At 39.8% G+C, this 15983-nt stretch overlaps 2 protein-coding genes across 3 annotated transcripts in view; one reads left to right on the plus strand and one right to left on the minus strand.

Annotated features, from left to right (window-relative positions):
• Window positions 1-8699, plus strand: LOC111345023 (uncharacterized). 2 transcript variants are annotated; one of them, XM_088749065.1, is made up of 5 exons: window positions 1-182; window positions 3709-3777; window positions 5049-5318; window positions 6654-7090; window positions 7430-8699. In XM_088749065.1, the coding sequence occupies exons 1-4, from the start codon at window positions 21-23 to the stop codon at window positions 7068-7070; spliced, it is 918 nt and encodes a 305-aa protein (XP_088605191.1). In that variant the 5' UTR covers window positions 1-20; the 3' UTR covers window positions 7071-7090; window positions 7430-8699. The 2 variants fall into 2 exon arrangements, with proteins under 2 accessions (XP_088605191.1, XP_088605189.1); XM_088749063.1 differs by lacking the exon at window positions 1-182 and having other exon boundaries at window positions 2865-3777; window positions 6654-7070.
• LOC111318953 (uncharacterized) overlaps window positions 8596-15983 on the minus strand; it is a 24301-nt gene continuing 16913 nt past the window's right edge. The window contains exons 7-9 of the mRNA XM_088749110.1: window positions 15767-15834; window positions 9818-15328; window positions 8596-9483 (exon numbers count right to left, since the gene is read on the minus strand). Of these exons, the coding sequence (XP_088605236.1) occupies window positions 9472-9483; window positions 9818-15328; window positions 15767-15834 (5591 nt within the window). The 3' untranslated portion in view covers window positions 8596-9471. The remainder of the gene's footprint in view (window positions 9484-9817; window positions 15329-15766; window positions 15835-15983) is intronic.

Genomic DNA, 15983 nt, shown 5'->3' on the forward strand with positions numbered 1-15983 from the left:
CCAACGCTTAGGTTATCACCATGGTGGGTGTAAAGGACTTGAAAGCTGCGAGGCTCATTGCCATTGCCCACATTGTGGTTGGAATACTATTGGTTATATTCGGAATTGTAGACCGCGTTGAGGGATATTTTTGGACAGGAGAAGGATGCTTTGGAATATGGTGCGGAGTGTGGATATGTACAGTGTAAATGCAGTACTGTAGCCAGAAAATCGTCGAAGCTTTTAGAAAAGAAATGAGAAATGAACTATGCAGCTTGTACAGAAAAATGTGGTTGAAGGAAGTGAATTGAAGTATAAAATTGGGTCCACCACCAGTAATAATTTTTAAATTCTCGGTCGTTTCAAATTTGGTGATCGGGTGAATTTGGTTGCTCGAATTGAATTGCCTTGTAGATTTTCGAATTCTCATGCAAAGAACGAATCAAGTATATTTTCAAACCTCCATTCGTTAAGTGAAGCATGGATATTTTGTAACCCTTTCATCAATTCATGGAAACGAAGTTTTTTGCATTTCCAGACGCAAGTTCATCATTCTGCAAAACATTTTAACATTTGTTTGAAGAAATCTTCAAATGGGTTGCAATATAGGACAACGTTATCTCCATTGTACGCGTGAAATTACATAGTATAAAGCTATCCAGAAAATAATAAACCAACCAAAAGGGAATAATTCCGAATGTACATGTAGCTCTAGCCAGCCAATAGAGTGGTGCATCGAGTTCGTTTATAACAAGTTTATTTAAAAAAAAAAAAAAAAAACCAAAGTTTTTTTAATCGTTTCTGGAACTTTCCGAGGTTAAAATATTTTTAAAACCGACGTTTTGATCATTTTTACTGGTCTTCCTCAAGCTGTTTAACTGTTGTCAATATGGCGGATTGTTTAGTCGTACAAATTTGAAATACAAACTGAGATAAACACTGCTCACAGTTAGCTACAGCTAGTCTGTTTCTAAGCGGCTTAATAATATTTGTAATAAAGTTCAGATATAACACGTGCTGTCATTGGTTGAAAGGGCGTGCTCTATCAGAGTATAGAACATGGAGTTGAAGCTGTCACGCCATCTGCCAATTTGTAACATGGCGGACCAAATGCCGAATTTTTCTCTTGGGTTTTTACTCGACCCAGAAGTTTTCTATGACCTAGAAGACGAAAGAGAAAACGAGCTGTTAGCGTCGATCAATTTAAAGGATACTGTCAATGACAATGTGACGTACCCTTTAACTGAAAGTGTGGTTTCCAACAAAGTTAATTACGAAAACAATGAGGGCGGCGGCAATTTAAACCGGCAAAGATTTGAAAACATGTCTAGTGCTGCAATAGACGAGATAATTGTAAGAGCAGAAACAAAGAAAACCAAACAATCCACCAAATGGGCTATCCGAGTTTTTGAAGGTGAGTTTTTTCATTGCAAAAATATAATAAATACCATATGAACACCTCGAATAGAGTGGACGCACATTTGCTAAACTTTCTTACCAAAAAAAAAAAACAATCAAGTAAAGTGGATGATTTTAAAACTAGCCAGCACACACACGTTTCTAACCAACAACTATAACTTTCTCTACAAAATGAACACCAAAATACAAACAAAAATCTTTTTCTCTTCGTTGCCGTTTTTTTGATAGCTTGGTGTAGTGAAAGAAAAGTTGCCAAGAACCTCCACAAAATGAGCAACAAAGAGCTTGACCTCTCCAGAAGTTAAATCCTGCCTGCGAAGCACTTTTTCAGTACCCAAAGTGAGCCGTGAAGTCTTAAGTTAAAGTTTGGTATGACAACTAGCCTCTGGGGGTCAACAAAATTGAAGGAATAGTGAAAGAAATTTCTAAACTAGCGTCTCTTCGAGAATCTACACTAACCATAGTGTCAGTCAGCTACTGCAGTCACGCTGTGGCCCAACGTGCAAGTTCCATCGCGGCACATAATGGCTATCTCTGGTCATCGCAGTGAAGCTAGCCTGAGGAATTACAACACTCGTTCATCCAGTGAACAGCTAAGGGCTTGTTCAGATATCCTCTCTGGTGCATTCCATGGAAGACCATCGCAGCCAAGTTTCTCTGATGCAGCCACCAGTTCAGAAAATCCTCACGCTGCTGTAAATTCTACCGTTGTTTATTCATAGAACAACACAGTGCAGCAGTTTGTCAGGTTCCAACCACAAACTTTAAGCAGTTGTTTTCAAATTGTCACGTTGATAACGTCCAGGTTTTCATGGACCAAAATTCGGCTGGATTTCATTAATCATGTTACTACAGATACTGGTTTCTGTATGCAAAAAATGCACCTTTATGCATTCGAATTATTTTAAGCAAGATTTGCGATTCTTTGTGATAGCTTTTGATGGTTTGACATTTTGACAGCTTTGGTCTTGTTCATCCAATCAAGTTAGGTTGCCCATTCTAACAAGGATTCTGGTTGGCTTATTGTAAGCGTCCTCTGTCAGAGTACCGAGCATGCTGATGACACTGTTGTTCGCTTTGAAAATAAAGTTTGTTTGGAAATTGCTAGTGATGTGTGGGGAATTTAACGGATTCTTTATTATAAAACAAATAGAGAAGCCTTGACTGTGCTCTGTTCTGTAGTAAAGCACTTAGGAAGTGGCTAGAGCACTCAAGAAGTGGGGAGAAACACTCAACTACATCTCGTGTTTCTCCCTACACTTCTTTCGTACTCTAGCCGCTTCCTGCGTGCTTTGCTACAGAACAGAGCACAGTCAAGGCTTCTCCATTTGTTAAACATGAAAAAACTTCCTACTTCTGATTGGTTAAGATGGATGCAGTTTTCAGTGAATTCAGTGCAGAAGAGGGTTAATTCAGTACAAAGAGAGAAACAAATCAGACATTCTGATTGGTCAGAATGATTGGTCAATGTCAAGATCAATGTCACTTGCAGGGTTTGAATAAACTATTTTTGCACGTGATGCGCGTGTTTTTCTTCTGCGTAGTTTTGAGAAGCTACCTCGTATTTTTTCATGTATATTATTTTACATAATCTCATGATTTTCGTGTGCAATTTGGAATAGATGAGCACTTTTAAATGTTTTCAAAGACCACAAGTTGCACTCGCCATATGGGCAATTTTGTTAGTCTTTGAAAAGATTTACTCGTGCTTATTTATTCCAAGTTGCACTCAGAATCATGTCATTACCTATACAAATCTAATGAGAATACACATGTTTATACAAAGTGAAAAGCACATCACAACAACTGACTGATATTTTCTTAATAACAGAATAATTAGTATACAGCACAATGCTGTGCTTCCATGCTGAAAATTGAGCCACAAATATTCGAAAAAGCTGGCTCATTTTTCGAAGCAGACCCAGCTGAAATGGTCCAGTTGCCAGATTATTTGGGCAAGCCTGTTTTAAGTCCCAAGGAGTTGATAATGGCTGTTTCAGGGGTTTTCCCACTTTTTCTGGTTCTCTGTCTTTCTCCCTTTCACTGATCCAAGACATCATGCAATGGGCCAGCATCTGACTCAGCAGAAGTAGCAATACTCCATTAATGGTTTCATGCTACGGAAATCAGGATGTGCTGTGGCCATAAGAAACTTTTGCTTGATTCAGCCGACCTTACCTTTTTTTTTTTTTCCTCTTAACTTCTCATCCCACTTGGTAAGAATGTTCTTCAGAAGCCAAGATACTAACTTTTAACTAACCTCTGAGAATGTTTGACAATATATTCTGTTTTCTTGTTTCTTACTTCCAGATGATTCTCACAGGATCTCTTGGGATTCCAGGAAGTAACAGAGAAAGGAACTCATCAAGCCAAGCTTTTGTAAGTTGTTCTCTTTCAGTTATGATTGTCTTTGTGTTTGTATCAAAGGCTTTGAAGACCCCAGTTTACCTTCTGTAGGTGCCATTAACAACATAAGGGGGAGAGGGGAGGGGAGGTTACAGTTATAAATTCTGGTACGATTCAATTTGTCTCGAATTTTAGTGAGTGTTACAAACTGAAACCTGTCCAAACCCTTTGTGATTGTGCTGCAGAGATGCTAATCTGAGTAAATTTGATCATCTTGTGTAGAAGATCTTGTTTGTAATAAACTGCAACCATCAATTCATTTGCATTGAAAGTGTGGTTTTAAGTCTCCTCAAAGCATTTCATTTGATGGATTCTACGTACATGCAGATCAAAGGTTAACACTTAGTTCTAATTTGTCTGTCCTTATCACTCACTTTTCAGGACACTGTAAAAAAAAACATTACATAACTGTTCTTCATGATAAACTTGAAAATTACTTTCATTGTAACAGCGAACTGCATATGGGTTCCTGGTAATAATTGAAACATAACTTGTAAAAATTCTCCACCACCCTGTCCCCTAGCTATTTAACTCCCAAGATCTGATTAATATAATTCTCCTCTCTATAGCTGCTACTTGCATTTATGAGACAGTTATGAGAATTTGGTGTTAGATCAAAGTGCATGTATGTGTATACAGCAACTTCTATCTGATAGGTTTGAGTATTCCCTTTACCTGTTTGCTAGATAATGTATGGATATTGGAGAGGTTACATGTTAATCACTTCTGGGAGTAGTTAAAAGCTGGTGTAGCCATGAGAATTAGTTTTTATCGGTTCTGTCGTTCGTCTTTGTTAATGGTAATTAGTGTAAAAGTTCTCGTCTCGATAGTTCAGTTCTGTATTTATTAGTTGGTATTTTTTCGTACTGTCAAAATGTAAATTAAGTTTGTCAGCGTTGTCTCATGTAATCGCCTTTGAGTATTGTGTAGCCTTGTTTAGTCTGTTGTTTTAGCCTTTATCTGCTATATAACGTCGTAGTTGTAATTTTCATTCAGTCGTTGTTATTCCGGAGTGCCGTACAGATCTTGTAAGCAGTTACGCTTTCGTTTGTATTTTCCTGTGTTTTTCATATTCCTTTCGTTGTATTTTAGTTTCATTGCAGGGTTTAGGTTCGCATTGTTAATTCTGTATTTTTTTTGTGTTATGTACAAGTGAATCTTTGGGATTAAAGGAACGCATTCAAACTGTGATGGAGTACCAGTTACAGCTGGTGTTAGCAATAAATTGAGTTTTATTTCTTCAGGCTGCTGCTTTCATGGGCTGTGCAATCACCTCTGCTGTGTTTGGAGGAATAATAATCCTTTGTTACAGTATTGCCATTGGGATGTACCGCACTTCTCCTTGGTATGAAGAAGATTTTCCTAAGCGCTACTGGTACAACTATGATGCAGAAATGGCTATCACAGTGATCACATTGATTCTTGGTATTGTTGAGTTTGGCATTGGAATATGGGCTGCCGTTCTCTGCTGTAATATGAATCCTTGCCAGTGCTGTGCTGTTCAAGGAGGCCAGGTATTATCTTCTGTATGAGTTTTCTTTTGTCTGCTTATAATATGATCATCATCACTGACTGTCATCATTTTCACTGCCACTGTTTTGATCACCGTCATCATTAATGTCATTTCATCATCTTTACAATTGTCATCATATCATCATTGATCATTTACTTCAAATAGCTTGACTTTTAGCAGGGTTGTCAAAAAAAATTTGAAGAACTGGTTTGTGATACAAGTAGGCAGCACAAAGGCATGCCTCCCTGTTGAAAAGCGATCCACAATCATTTAGAATAATTGGGGCATCATCATCATCAGTTATCATATCATCGTTTATCGACTGTATATAATAGTTATTGTATGCTTCCTTGTTTTCCTGTTTCACTGTATGCTTTTTGACTGTCTGTGTGTCTGTGGTCTACCTGTTAGTTTCTATGTGTTACTGGATTTGTCTTCCATCTTTCTCCATTTGCTAGTCTGTCAGATAGACATTTCAGTCTATACTAGTGAAGTACTGGGCCTGCAAGCTTTGTTAGAAAGATAATTTGGTTTTATCAAATGAGTTGATAATGTAAATTTGCCACCGTAAAGAATATACAAAGCTGATGTTTCAAGTTTTAGCCCTTTGTCAAAGCAAATGATGAAGCTTTACATTGAAACTCTTTATTGTAGAAATTTGCATTTATTTATCAAATCAGTTAAGGTATCACAGACAAAAAAATAGCATTTTCATTCAAACTGAGCATGAAAAATTATGCAAGTTAACCCTGTAGATATACATTTTCTTTAAGCTTGATTAACACTGATTTATATTTATAATCTTTGCCATTGAACAGAGTGGGAGCTTACTGTTCCATGTCTAAATCTTTTACAAGTTTATTTGACGACGCATTTTGATCAACATGTTTCTTTTTATCAGAATGTGACCTGCACATATTGAGCTGAAAAAAGAGGCAGCGCCACAGTTTCCCTAGGGAGTTGATCCCTTCTAAGAAAGAGTTTATTTTTCCTTGTGTACACTGTTTTGTATAAATGTTGACATCTAAACAGCATTATGAATGATTCCTGAGACCCAACAGCCCTGTGGGTACACATGCAGACATGTACATTGCAACTGCAATTAGTTGCATGTAGTTGGTTATACAAACCATCCATCACGCATGAAATACTCATGATAAGAATGATTAGAAACAAAGATTTTCCACAAAGACTATGGAAACCTCTTCCATAAAGCTGTTAGGTCTAATCGTTCATGAAACATGCTTTTTAGGTGTCAACCCTTTTGCAATTGAGAGCATACATCTGATTATACAAGATGATCCATAACGATGATGATATTTGTGTACTCTTGTAGGCACCTTCAATGGTTTATGTGAGCAACCAAGGCATGGTCTATTGTGCTGGTGCTGCTCCCATGGCAATTCCAATGCAAACAGCATGTGGTGTGGTAATGGTTCCAGTATCTTCATCAGGGGACGTTGGAGGCCATCCTCAAACAGTTCAAATGCCAGGTGGTAGTGTAATGCAAGTAGTTAGTCAGCCACAGATATACCAAGCTCCTATGGCTGGAGCTGTCGTCCAGGTGCCAACATCTGGAGCTGGGGCTCTGGGAGGTCAAGCTCAAATGGTCCAGATGCCAACATCTGGGGCTCAAGGAGGTCAAGCCCCAATGGTCCAGGTGTCACAAATGGGAAATCCTGAAGGCCCCCCAGAATTTACCAGGGTCACCCCTGATGTAACAGTGCTCGCAGAGAAGGAACCACTTCCTTAAGTATTTACAGACTCCAATTAGTAAGTAAAATTAAGTCCCTTGACACAACCTACAAACTGTTTCTTGAATTGTCTTTGCTGAGTTGTCTATATTCCCTGTTTTTGATAGCGGGGGTCTGGTTTACAATCGCTTCTGTTTGTAACAAGTTATGATTAGTTTAGTAGCCTCTCAAAGGATGAACAACCATCTTTGAGACACCCTCCAAGAGTTTCTTCTCCGCAAAGTATAGCTGTGTTCTTATATGCGCACAGTGCTTATAGAGATGGGTGGGAACTCGTCTGAAAGTATGAATAATGATAACGCAATGAAAAATTCTTAAGGACTTGCTCTCACGCAAAATGTTCTTTCTTTCCTTGTAGCTCTTTGTCAAAATCAACGGACAAGCACGGAGATTGTTTTTCGTTATGATGCTCACTGTTGTTTAAAAGCACTACACGCAGCAAAAGTAACACAGTTATCTTAAATGATCACCTTTCAGTTATTAAACGTGGAGTAAATAACTGAAAGGTAGATTTGATAGACTGAAAAGCAAGTATGCAGCTGTTTCGTGAAAGGTTGTCAGAAAAAAAGAAACAAATACACGCAATTACCCCCAAAGGTAAAGTGGAATATTTTCAGGTCGCAGTTCCTTTATCTCAGGATTTCAGGGAAATCCGCCTGAGAAAACGGAGGAGAATATAGCGATTTGATTAATTAATTTATTTTTTACTTATTTGGCTTATAAAAATTAATTGATTACCGGATACCCAGATTGCCTTCGTCACGTCCTTTTTTCTGACCAACTATCTCAAAACAATTGTTTCCAGTATAGCTTAAGCACGGAGTGAACATTGCTGAAAAGGCTTAGTGTTCCCTTAATATAATTTAGGTGTAGTATTTATTTATAACACCTAGGAATGAAGCGGCACTTCTATTTAGAGTTATTAATTCCCACTTATTTGAAGGAAATTTTACTAGACTGTAAAGCTGGTCGTATCAAAGGCTGGAGTGAACATTTCCATGAAACAAAGGCATTGCAGAAGCGTCTCTGTTATATATTTGCTAATTACTTTTGGTGTTATTTTTTGGAAGCGCTGATGAAATTTTTTTACTATTAATTACGAAGAAACCAGCATAGACATTGAAGCATCAGAGAGGAACATACAATCTTATACAACTCTATCTGCAGTAGGGGGGCCAAAAAAGAAAAACTTCAATTATTGGTATTGTTTAAAACTTTTCACCCTATTACGAGATCGTTTTCTGCAATGGCACGAAAGTTGGCCTTCGATTGATCAAGTTTGAGAACGAGTTGAAAAGTTTTGATCATTATTGTTGAACGGTCAGAAGAGATGTCTCGCACGATAATGTACCCTAACCGAAGGAGCGAATGGTTGCTGCTCTCAGGTTACCGGGGGATTTTTCATTTTGTTATTGACTTTCCCTTCCCTTCTAACAGAATGTAAAATATATCCATTTTGTGACATTCAGACGCTTCTTTATTGCACTTATATAGTTCGTTAACAATCCAATTGAAGTGACTAGATAAAATCATTTCGCTCCAACTTTCTCGCAGTCTCTGAGCTTCTTTCGATGCTTGGTAAGATACACAATTTTGAAGCTGCTCAATAAAAGAATTTAAAAATAAAATCTCGTTCCACCTTTGGACAATTAGTTTCAAAAGCATGCTAAAAATACGTCGAAATACTTATACAAAAAAGAAAAAAACACAATTCATCACATTCAGACATAAAAGAAAAAATATTAATCTCAAGACTGACTTATTGCCATGAAGGTCACAATCTGTTCTTTTCCCGGAAATTAAAATACCTTTAAGCAATGACTTGATAAAAATCCTCGAACCGTTATCTGCAATTTCCATCTGACATAAGTAAGATAATTGAGAAATGGGACAACTGATTATTCTCCAAGTTCAATGGAAATTCTCTATACATGCAAATGGCTGTAACAGTCTTATCACTCATAAGAAAAAAAACTGATTGAGAAAAAATCTGTAAAAACAACATCTGGAAACGTTTTCAAGACGTTTTCACTTCGACGTAAATGTTACGCCTGAAATCATGTTAATAGAACACTAATTAATTTGTGTTACATAAAAAAATGTTACCTTGTATATAGCTAGTCGGAATAATTTCAGAACTTCTCATTAAAAAAAATGTGTATGGGAATTAGTTTGAGCACGATATCAATATTAAAATACTTAAAAGTTCTCCTTTTGAGTGTCCAAAATTCTACAAGCTCCCAACAGCAGTCCAATTTTTTGAGGAAATGGGAGTCCTTGTTGAACTTGAGGTTGGCCGTCTTTTGGTTCTTCCTGCTTTACAAAGAAGACTCTTGACATAGACGTCATCGGTATCTTACTGGTTTGTAGGTAGCTGCAAACTCCCCCGGATTCCAATGCTCACTTCCTTAGCTATAAAAATAAACGTATCTGAACTTAAAGAAGATCGTTGAGTTGCCATAACATTTTCTTAAGACATGAAAAGAAACACTGTACAAAAAGAGTTTCATATAAGATATTTCCTTTTTTACTCCTTTCATCTTTTCTAAAAAGATTGTTGTCATCGTAGATTTGTCCACTCCATTGTATTGTATCTCAATTTGCTGGAGCAAAAAGAATATGAACTTTTAACCCCATTAGAAGCAAAATAACAGCAAAAGTATGATCGCTCAAATATAAACAATAAATTATGATTTAGAGTTACTTTTTCATTCTTATGAGAAAAGACTATGAAAAGAATAGTTACTTGCTTCAGCATCGAAATATCCTTGAGATCCAGGCTGACGTCATCACCAATAAGTACAAATGGCGCCCAGTATTTCACCTCCTTGAACACTTCAAATTCTCTCATACACTTCATGGCCTGATTGAGAGCTTCACTTGTCTTCTTTCCTTTAGCAAGCGCTTCATAGAAGAAACTCATAAACTCCAGGGTTCCCTCGTCGTCAATGGCCCACAAGGTTACCACAACAGATCTAGCACCAGCTCCTAAAAGTGCTCGCGCGATGCCTACCACACCCTCATCCATGATCTCCCCTCGAGCAGTGTAACAGCAACTCAATACAACAAGTCGTGCACGCAGCCCAACTTGTACCACATCCTCCATCGTCATGAGGTAGTCCTTCTCTTGAGGATTTGGGTTTTCTCTTGTGGTGTTGGGTGCCAGGAAAACCTCTCCAGTTTCCATCTTACCATGCGTTGCAATGTGTACTAACGCCACCGATGACATTCGTTTTAACACATCATCTTTTGTTGCCATTTCTCCAGTGAGAGGGGCGATATTGAGGATACGTCCGATCATCTCCACTTCTTTCTTTGCTCCAGGAAGTTGTATCAAACTTCTTCTCTCATAAATGATATCTTTGAAACATGGGTCTCCAACAAGCAATGCACCAGTCGTCGTGTGGAATTGAGCTGGGCAATCATGAATTAATTGTAACGTCGTCAAGGATGGAAGCACACGAATTCTGAAAGAATCACTTAGATATGTTGACTTGGAGTCTTCCAATGCTGCGAAAGGTACAAGGCAAAATGGTCCCTCAGGAACAAATGTAAGCTCTTTACTTTCGTTGATCAAATCAGCAATAGGAGTAATGATGATGTCATGAAGCTTCTGTAAAGCCCTGGATTCCGAGTACCACACATTAATTGGGATGACATCGCTCGCCATTTCCTCCCGCTTCGGCGAATCAAAGGAAGGATTTTCGCGTTTCACACTTTCTTTTACACCAATCTCCTCAAGCGCAGTTGTGTTAAGTTGCTCAATAAAAATTTCCAAATCCTCCTCATACTTGAAATCATTTACATGTACCTTTCTCATCTGGATATTATCATTACTGAGGATTACCCAGAGGTGAACGCAAGGACCACTTACAGCAATGAAAACTGCGCTCGATGGAACACAACTCAGAAAAGTGTTGTCCGAAGTGCTGTTTGTTGATGAATGTCCAGGCTGATATATTGTGTCCTGGAGATCTCTCAGAGACTGAGCACGTCCTTCTTCTGCGGTAAGAAGAGCCTCTACGACGTTGCCTTGCATTAGATTTGTACGCCACAAACCTTTGTACGCTTGTTGGTGTTGATTGCGATACGAAATCTTCCACTGATCGTTGAGATGAAGACTGGCCCTGATATAATCATACACCTCTACACTCATCTGAAAGCACACAAACGCCTTCCAAACATTTCCTAGGCACTCAAAAATTGAACCAAGAGAAGAGAGTGAGCATGCCTCTGCAGTCGCGTCTCCCACTTTTTTAGCAATCTCTAGATGACGTTGATAGTACCCCATTGCTGCTTTCAACTGCTCTAGACCATGATAGTCGTTGCCTAGTTGGCAATAATTTCTCCCCTCTCCGCCCTTGTCTCCTACTTCTTTAGAAATTTCTAGAGCACGTTGATGGTACCCGATTGCTGTTTGAACCTGTCTTAGACAGCGATGAATATTGCCAAGACAGCCATAACTGATTCCCTCTCCAGCCTTGTCTCCCACTTTTTTAGCAATTTCTAGATGACGTTGATGGTACCCGATTGCTGTTTTGAACTGTCCTAGACCTTGATAAGCGTTGCCGAGATTTCCATAACTGATTCCCTCTCCGGCCTTGTCTCCCACTTCTTTAGCAATTTCTAGATGACGTTGATGGTACCCGATTGCTGTTTTGAACTGTCCTAGACCTTGATAAGCGTTGCCAAGATTTCCATAACTTCTTCCCTCTCCGGCCTTGTCTTCCACTTCTTTAGCAATTTCTAGATCGCGTTGATGGTACCCGATTGCTGTTTTGAACTGTCCTAGACCACGATAAGCGTTGCCGAGATTACCATGACTTCTTCCCTCTCCGGCCTTGTCTTCCACTTCTTTAGCAATTTCTAGATCGCGTTGATGGTACCCGATTGCTGTTTTGAACTGTCCTAGACCTTGATAAGCGTTGCCGAGATTTCCATAACTGATTCCCTCTCCGGCCTTGTCTCCCACCTCTTTAGCAATTTCTAGCTGACGTTGATGGTACCCGATTGCTGTTTTTAACTGTCCTAGACCTTGATAAGCGTTGCCGAGACTACAATAACTTTTTCCCTCTCCGGCCTTGTCTCCCACTTCTTTAGCAATTTCTAGATGACGTTGATTATACCCAATTGCTGTTTTGAACTGTCCTAGACCTTGATAAGCGTTACCAAGATTTCCATAACTGATTCCCTCTCCGGCCTTGTCTCCCACTTCTTTAGCAATTTCTAGATGACGTTGATGGTATCCGATTGCTGTTTTGAACTGTCCTAGACCTCGATAAGCTTTGCCGAGATTTCCATAACTGATTCCCTCTCCGGCTTTGTCTCCCACTTCTTTAGCAATTTCTAGATGACGTTGATGGTACCCGATTGCTGTTTTGAACTGTCCTAGACCTTTATAGGCGCTGCCGAGATTTCCATAACTTCTTCCCTCTCCGGCCTTGTCTCCCACCTCTTTAGCAATTTCTAGATCACGTTGATGGTACCCGATTGCTGTTTTGAACTGTCCTAGACCTTGATAAGCGTTGCCGAGATTAGAATAACTTTTTCCCTCTCCGGCCTTGTCTCCCACTTCTTTAGCAATTTCTAGATGACGTTGATGGTACCCGATTGCTGTTTTGAACTGTCCTAGACCTCGATAAGCGTTGCCCAGATTAGAATAACTTTTTCCCTCTCCGGCCTTGTCTCCCACTTCTTTAGCAATTTCTAGCTGACGTTGATGGTACCCGATTGCTGTTTTGAACTGTGCTAGACCTTGATAAGCGTTGCCAAGATTTCCATAACTGATTCCCTCTCCGGCCTTGTCTCCCACTTCTTTAGCAATTTCTAGATGACGTTGATGGTACCCGATTGCTGTTTTGAACTGTCCTAGACCTTTATAAGCGCTGCCGAGATGTCCATAACTGATTCCCTCTCCGGCCTTGTCTCCCACTTCTTTAGCAATTTCTAGCTGACGTTGATGGTACCCGATTGCTGTTTTGAACTGTCCTAGACCTCGATAAGCGTTGCCGAGATCTCCATAACTGATTCCCTCTCCGGCCTGGTCTCCCACTTCTTTAGCAATTTCTAGATGACGTTGATGGTACTCGATTGCTGTTTTGAACTGTCCTAGACCTTTATAAGCGTTGCTGAGATTACAATAGCCTTTTCCCTCTCCGGCCTTGTCTCCCACCTCTTTAGCAATTTCTAGATGACGTTGATGGTACCCGATTGCTGTTTTGAACTGTCCTAGACCTTGATAAGCGTTGCCGAGATTACAATAACTTTTTCCCTCTCCGGCCATGTCTCCCACTTCTTTAGCAATTTCTAGATGACGTTGATGGTACCCGATTGCTGTTTTGAACTGTCCTAGACCTTGATAAGCGTTGCCGAGATTTCCATAACTGATTCCCTCTCCGGCCTTGTCTCCCACTTCTTTAGCAATTTCTAGATGACGTTGATGGTATCCGATTGCTGTTTTGAACTGTCCTAGACCTTGATAAGCGTTGCCGAGATTTCCATGACTGATTCCCTCTCCGGCCTTGTCTTCCACTTCTTTAGCAATTTCTAGATCGCGTTGATGGTACCCGATTGCTGTTTTGAACTCTCCTAGACCAAGATAAGCGTTGCCGAGATTACAATAGCTTTTTCCCTCTCCGGCCTTGTCTCCCACCTCTTTAGCAATTTCTAGATGACGTTGATGGTACCCGATTGCTGTTTTGAACTGTCCTAGACCAAGATAAGCGTTGCCGAGATTTCCATAACTGATTCCCTGTCCGGCCTTGTCTCCCACCACTTTAGCAATTTCCAGATGACGTTGATGGTACCCGATTGCTGTTTTGAACTGTCCTAGACCTTGATAAGCGTTGCCGAGACTACAATAGCTTTTTCCCTCTCCGGCCTTGTCTCCCACTTCTTTAGCAATTTCTAGATGACGTTGATGATACCTGATTGCTGTTTTGAACTGTCCTAGACCTTGATAAGCGTTGCCGAGACTACAATAACTTTTTCCCTCTCCGGCCTTGTCTCTAACTTCTTTAGCAATTTCTAGATGACGTTGATGGTACCCGATTGCTGTTTTGAACTGTGCTAGACCTTGATAAGCTTTGCCGAGATTTCCATAACTCATTCCCTCTCCGGCCTTGTGTCCCTCTTCTTTAGCCATTTCTAGATGACGTTGATGGTACCCGATTGCTGTTTTGAACTGTCCTAGACCTTGATAAGCGTTGCCGAGATTACAATAACTTTTTTCCTTTGCGGCCTTGTCTCCCACTTCTTTAGCAATTTCTAGATGACGTTGATGATACCCGATTGCTGTTTTGAACTGTCCTAGACCTTGATAAGCGTTGCCGAGACTACAATAACTTTTTCCCTCTCCGGCCTTGTCTCCCACTTCTTTAGCAATTTCTAGATGACGTTGATGATACCCGATTGCTGTTTTGAACTGTCCTAGACCTTGATAAGCGTTGCCGAGATTTCCATAACTGATTCCCTCTCCGGCCTTGTCTCCCACTTCTTTAGCAATTTCAAGATGACGTTGATGGTACCCGATTGCTGTTTTGAACTGTCCTAGATCGTCATAAGCGTTGCCCAGATTTCCATAACTTCTACCCTCTCCGGCCTTGTCTCCCACTTCTTTAGCAATTTCTAGATGACGTTGATGATACCCGATTGCTTTTTTGAACTGTCCTAGACCTTGATAAGCGTTGCCAAGATTTCCATAACTGATTCCCTCTCCGGCCTTGTCTCCCACTTCTTTAGCAATTTCTAGATGACGTTGATGGTACCCGATTGCTGTTTTGAACTGTCCTAGACCTTGATAAGCGTTGCCGAGATTTCCATAACTGATTCCCTCTCCGGCCTTGTCTCCCACCTCTTTAGCAATTTCTAGCTGACGTTGATGGTACCCGATTGCTGTTTTGAACTGTCCTAGACCTTGATAAGCGCTGCCGAGATTACAATAACTTTTTCCCTCTCCGGCCTTGTCTCCCACTTCTTTAGCAATTTCTAGATGACGTTGATTATACGCGATTGCTGTTTTGAACTGTCCTAGACCTTCATAAGCGTTGACAAGATTTCCATAACTGATTCCCTCTCCGGCCTTGTCTCCCACTTCTTTAGCAATTTCTAGATGACGTTGATGGTACCCGATTGCTGTCTTGAACTTTCCTAGGCTATTGTATGCACAGCCGAGACTGGCATAACTGTTTGCCACGACTTTTAGTTCAGCATTAGGTTTGTTTAGTAAATGAATGAGGCGTTCGTTATTGATTTCGATCTTAAAATTTGTCAAGGATGGATAGATAAATTTGTAAATGGATGTGCGAAAATGTGGTGAAACCCACTCAAACATCGATTTCTTTTAGAGATTTGTTGTCTTTGATTATATTAGAATGACTTAGTCAACCTTGAGGCGCAGTGGTTTGTTTAGTTCTGAGTGTCAAGGTGGTACTGGTCTAGAGTCAAAAATTAGGGTTCTTTAGCTTGAAACGTTTGAATGAGTTTTTGAAATGAAATTTTTTTTAAAGTGGATTTTGTACACTAATTAAAATACGCCTTTGACGGAATACTTTAGATCCTAATAACTACTCAGTGCGGTGTAAATGAAAATCGCTTGCATTAATTGTAGACGAATCTGAACGGAACATGGCAATTTCCCAGAAACATTTCTTGCGTAGCTTCTTGTAACACGTTTGAAACATTCGTCAAAGGATACGGCTAATCCCATCTGCAGCCAGCGTCTTGCTTCTTTATACAAAGAAAGCTCGAGACAAGCACTGGCCCCTAAAAAGAAGGCAACAATTAGTGGTGCAAGGTAGCTATTGACGTTAAGGTACAAACGCATGCAAAAAATGAATAGATTTTTATTAAGCTCGAAAAAACGAATTGTAATAATGAGGAGAATTAAACTGTGGAATTACTGAAAAATGAAT

This window comes from Stylophora pistillata, chromosome 2, assembly GCF_964205215.1.
Source record: "Stylophora pistillata chromosome 2, jaStyPist1.2, whole genome shotgun sequence".
NCBI lineage: Eukaryota > Metazoa > Cnidaria > Anthozoa > Scleractinia > Pocilloporidae > Stylophora > Stylophora pistillata.

What these genes read in the sequence shown, in the direction of transcription:
- LOC111345023 (XM_088749065.1), top strand. Translation starts at nt 21, where the DNA reads ATGGTGGGTGTAAAGGACTTGAAAGCTGCGAGGCTCATTGCCATTGCC. An exon ending in ACTCATCAAGCCAAGCTTTT is followed by an intron (nt 3,778 to 5,048) that starts GTAAGTTGTTCT and finishes TTATTTCTTCAG; the next exon opens with GCTGCTGCTTTCATGGGCTG. An exon ending in GTGCTGTTCAAGGAGGCCAG is followed by an intron (nt 5,319 to 6,653) that starts GTATTATCTTCT and finishes GTACTCTTGTAG; the next exon opens with GCACCTTCAATGGTTTATGT.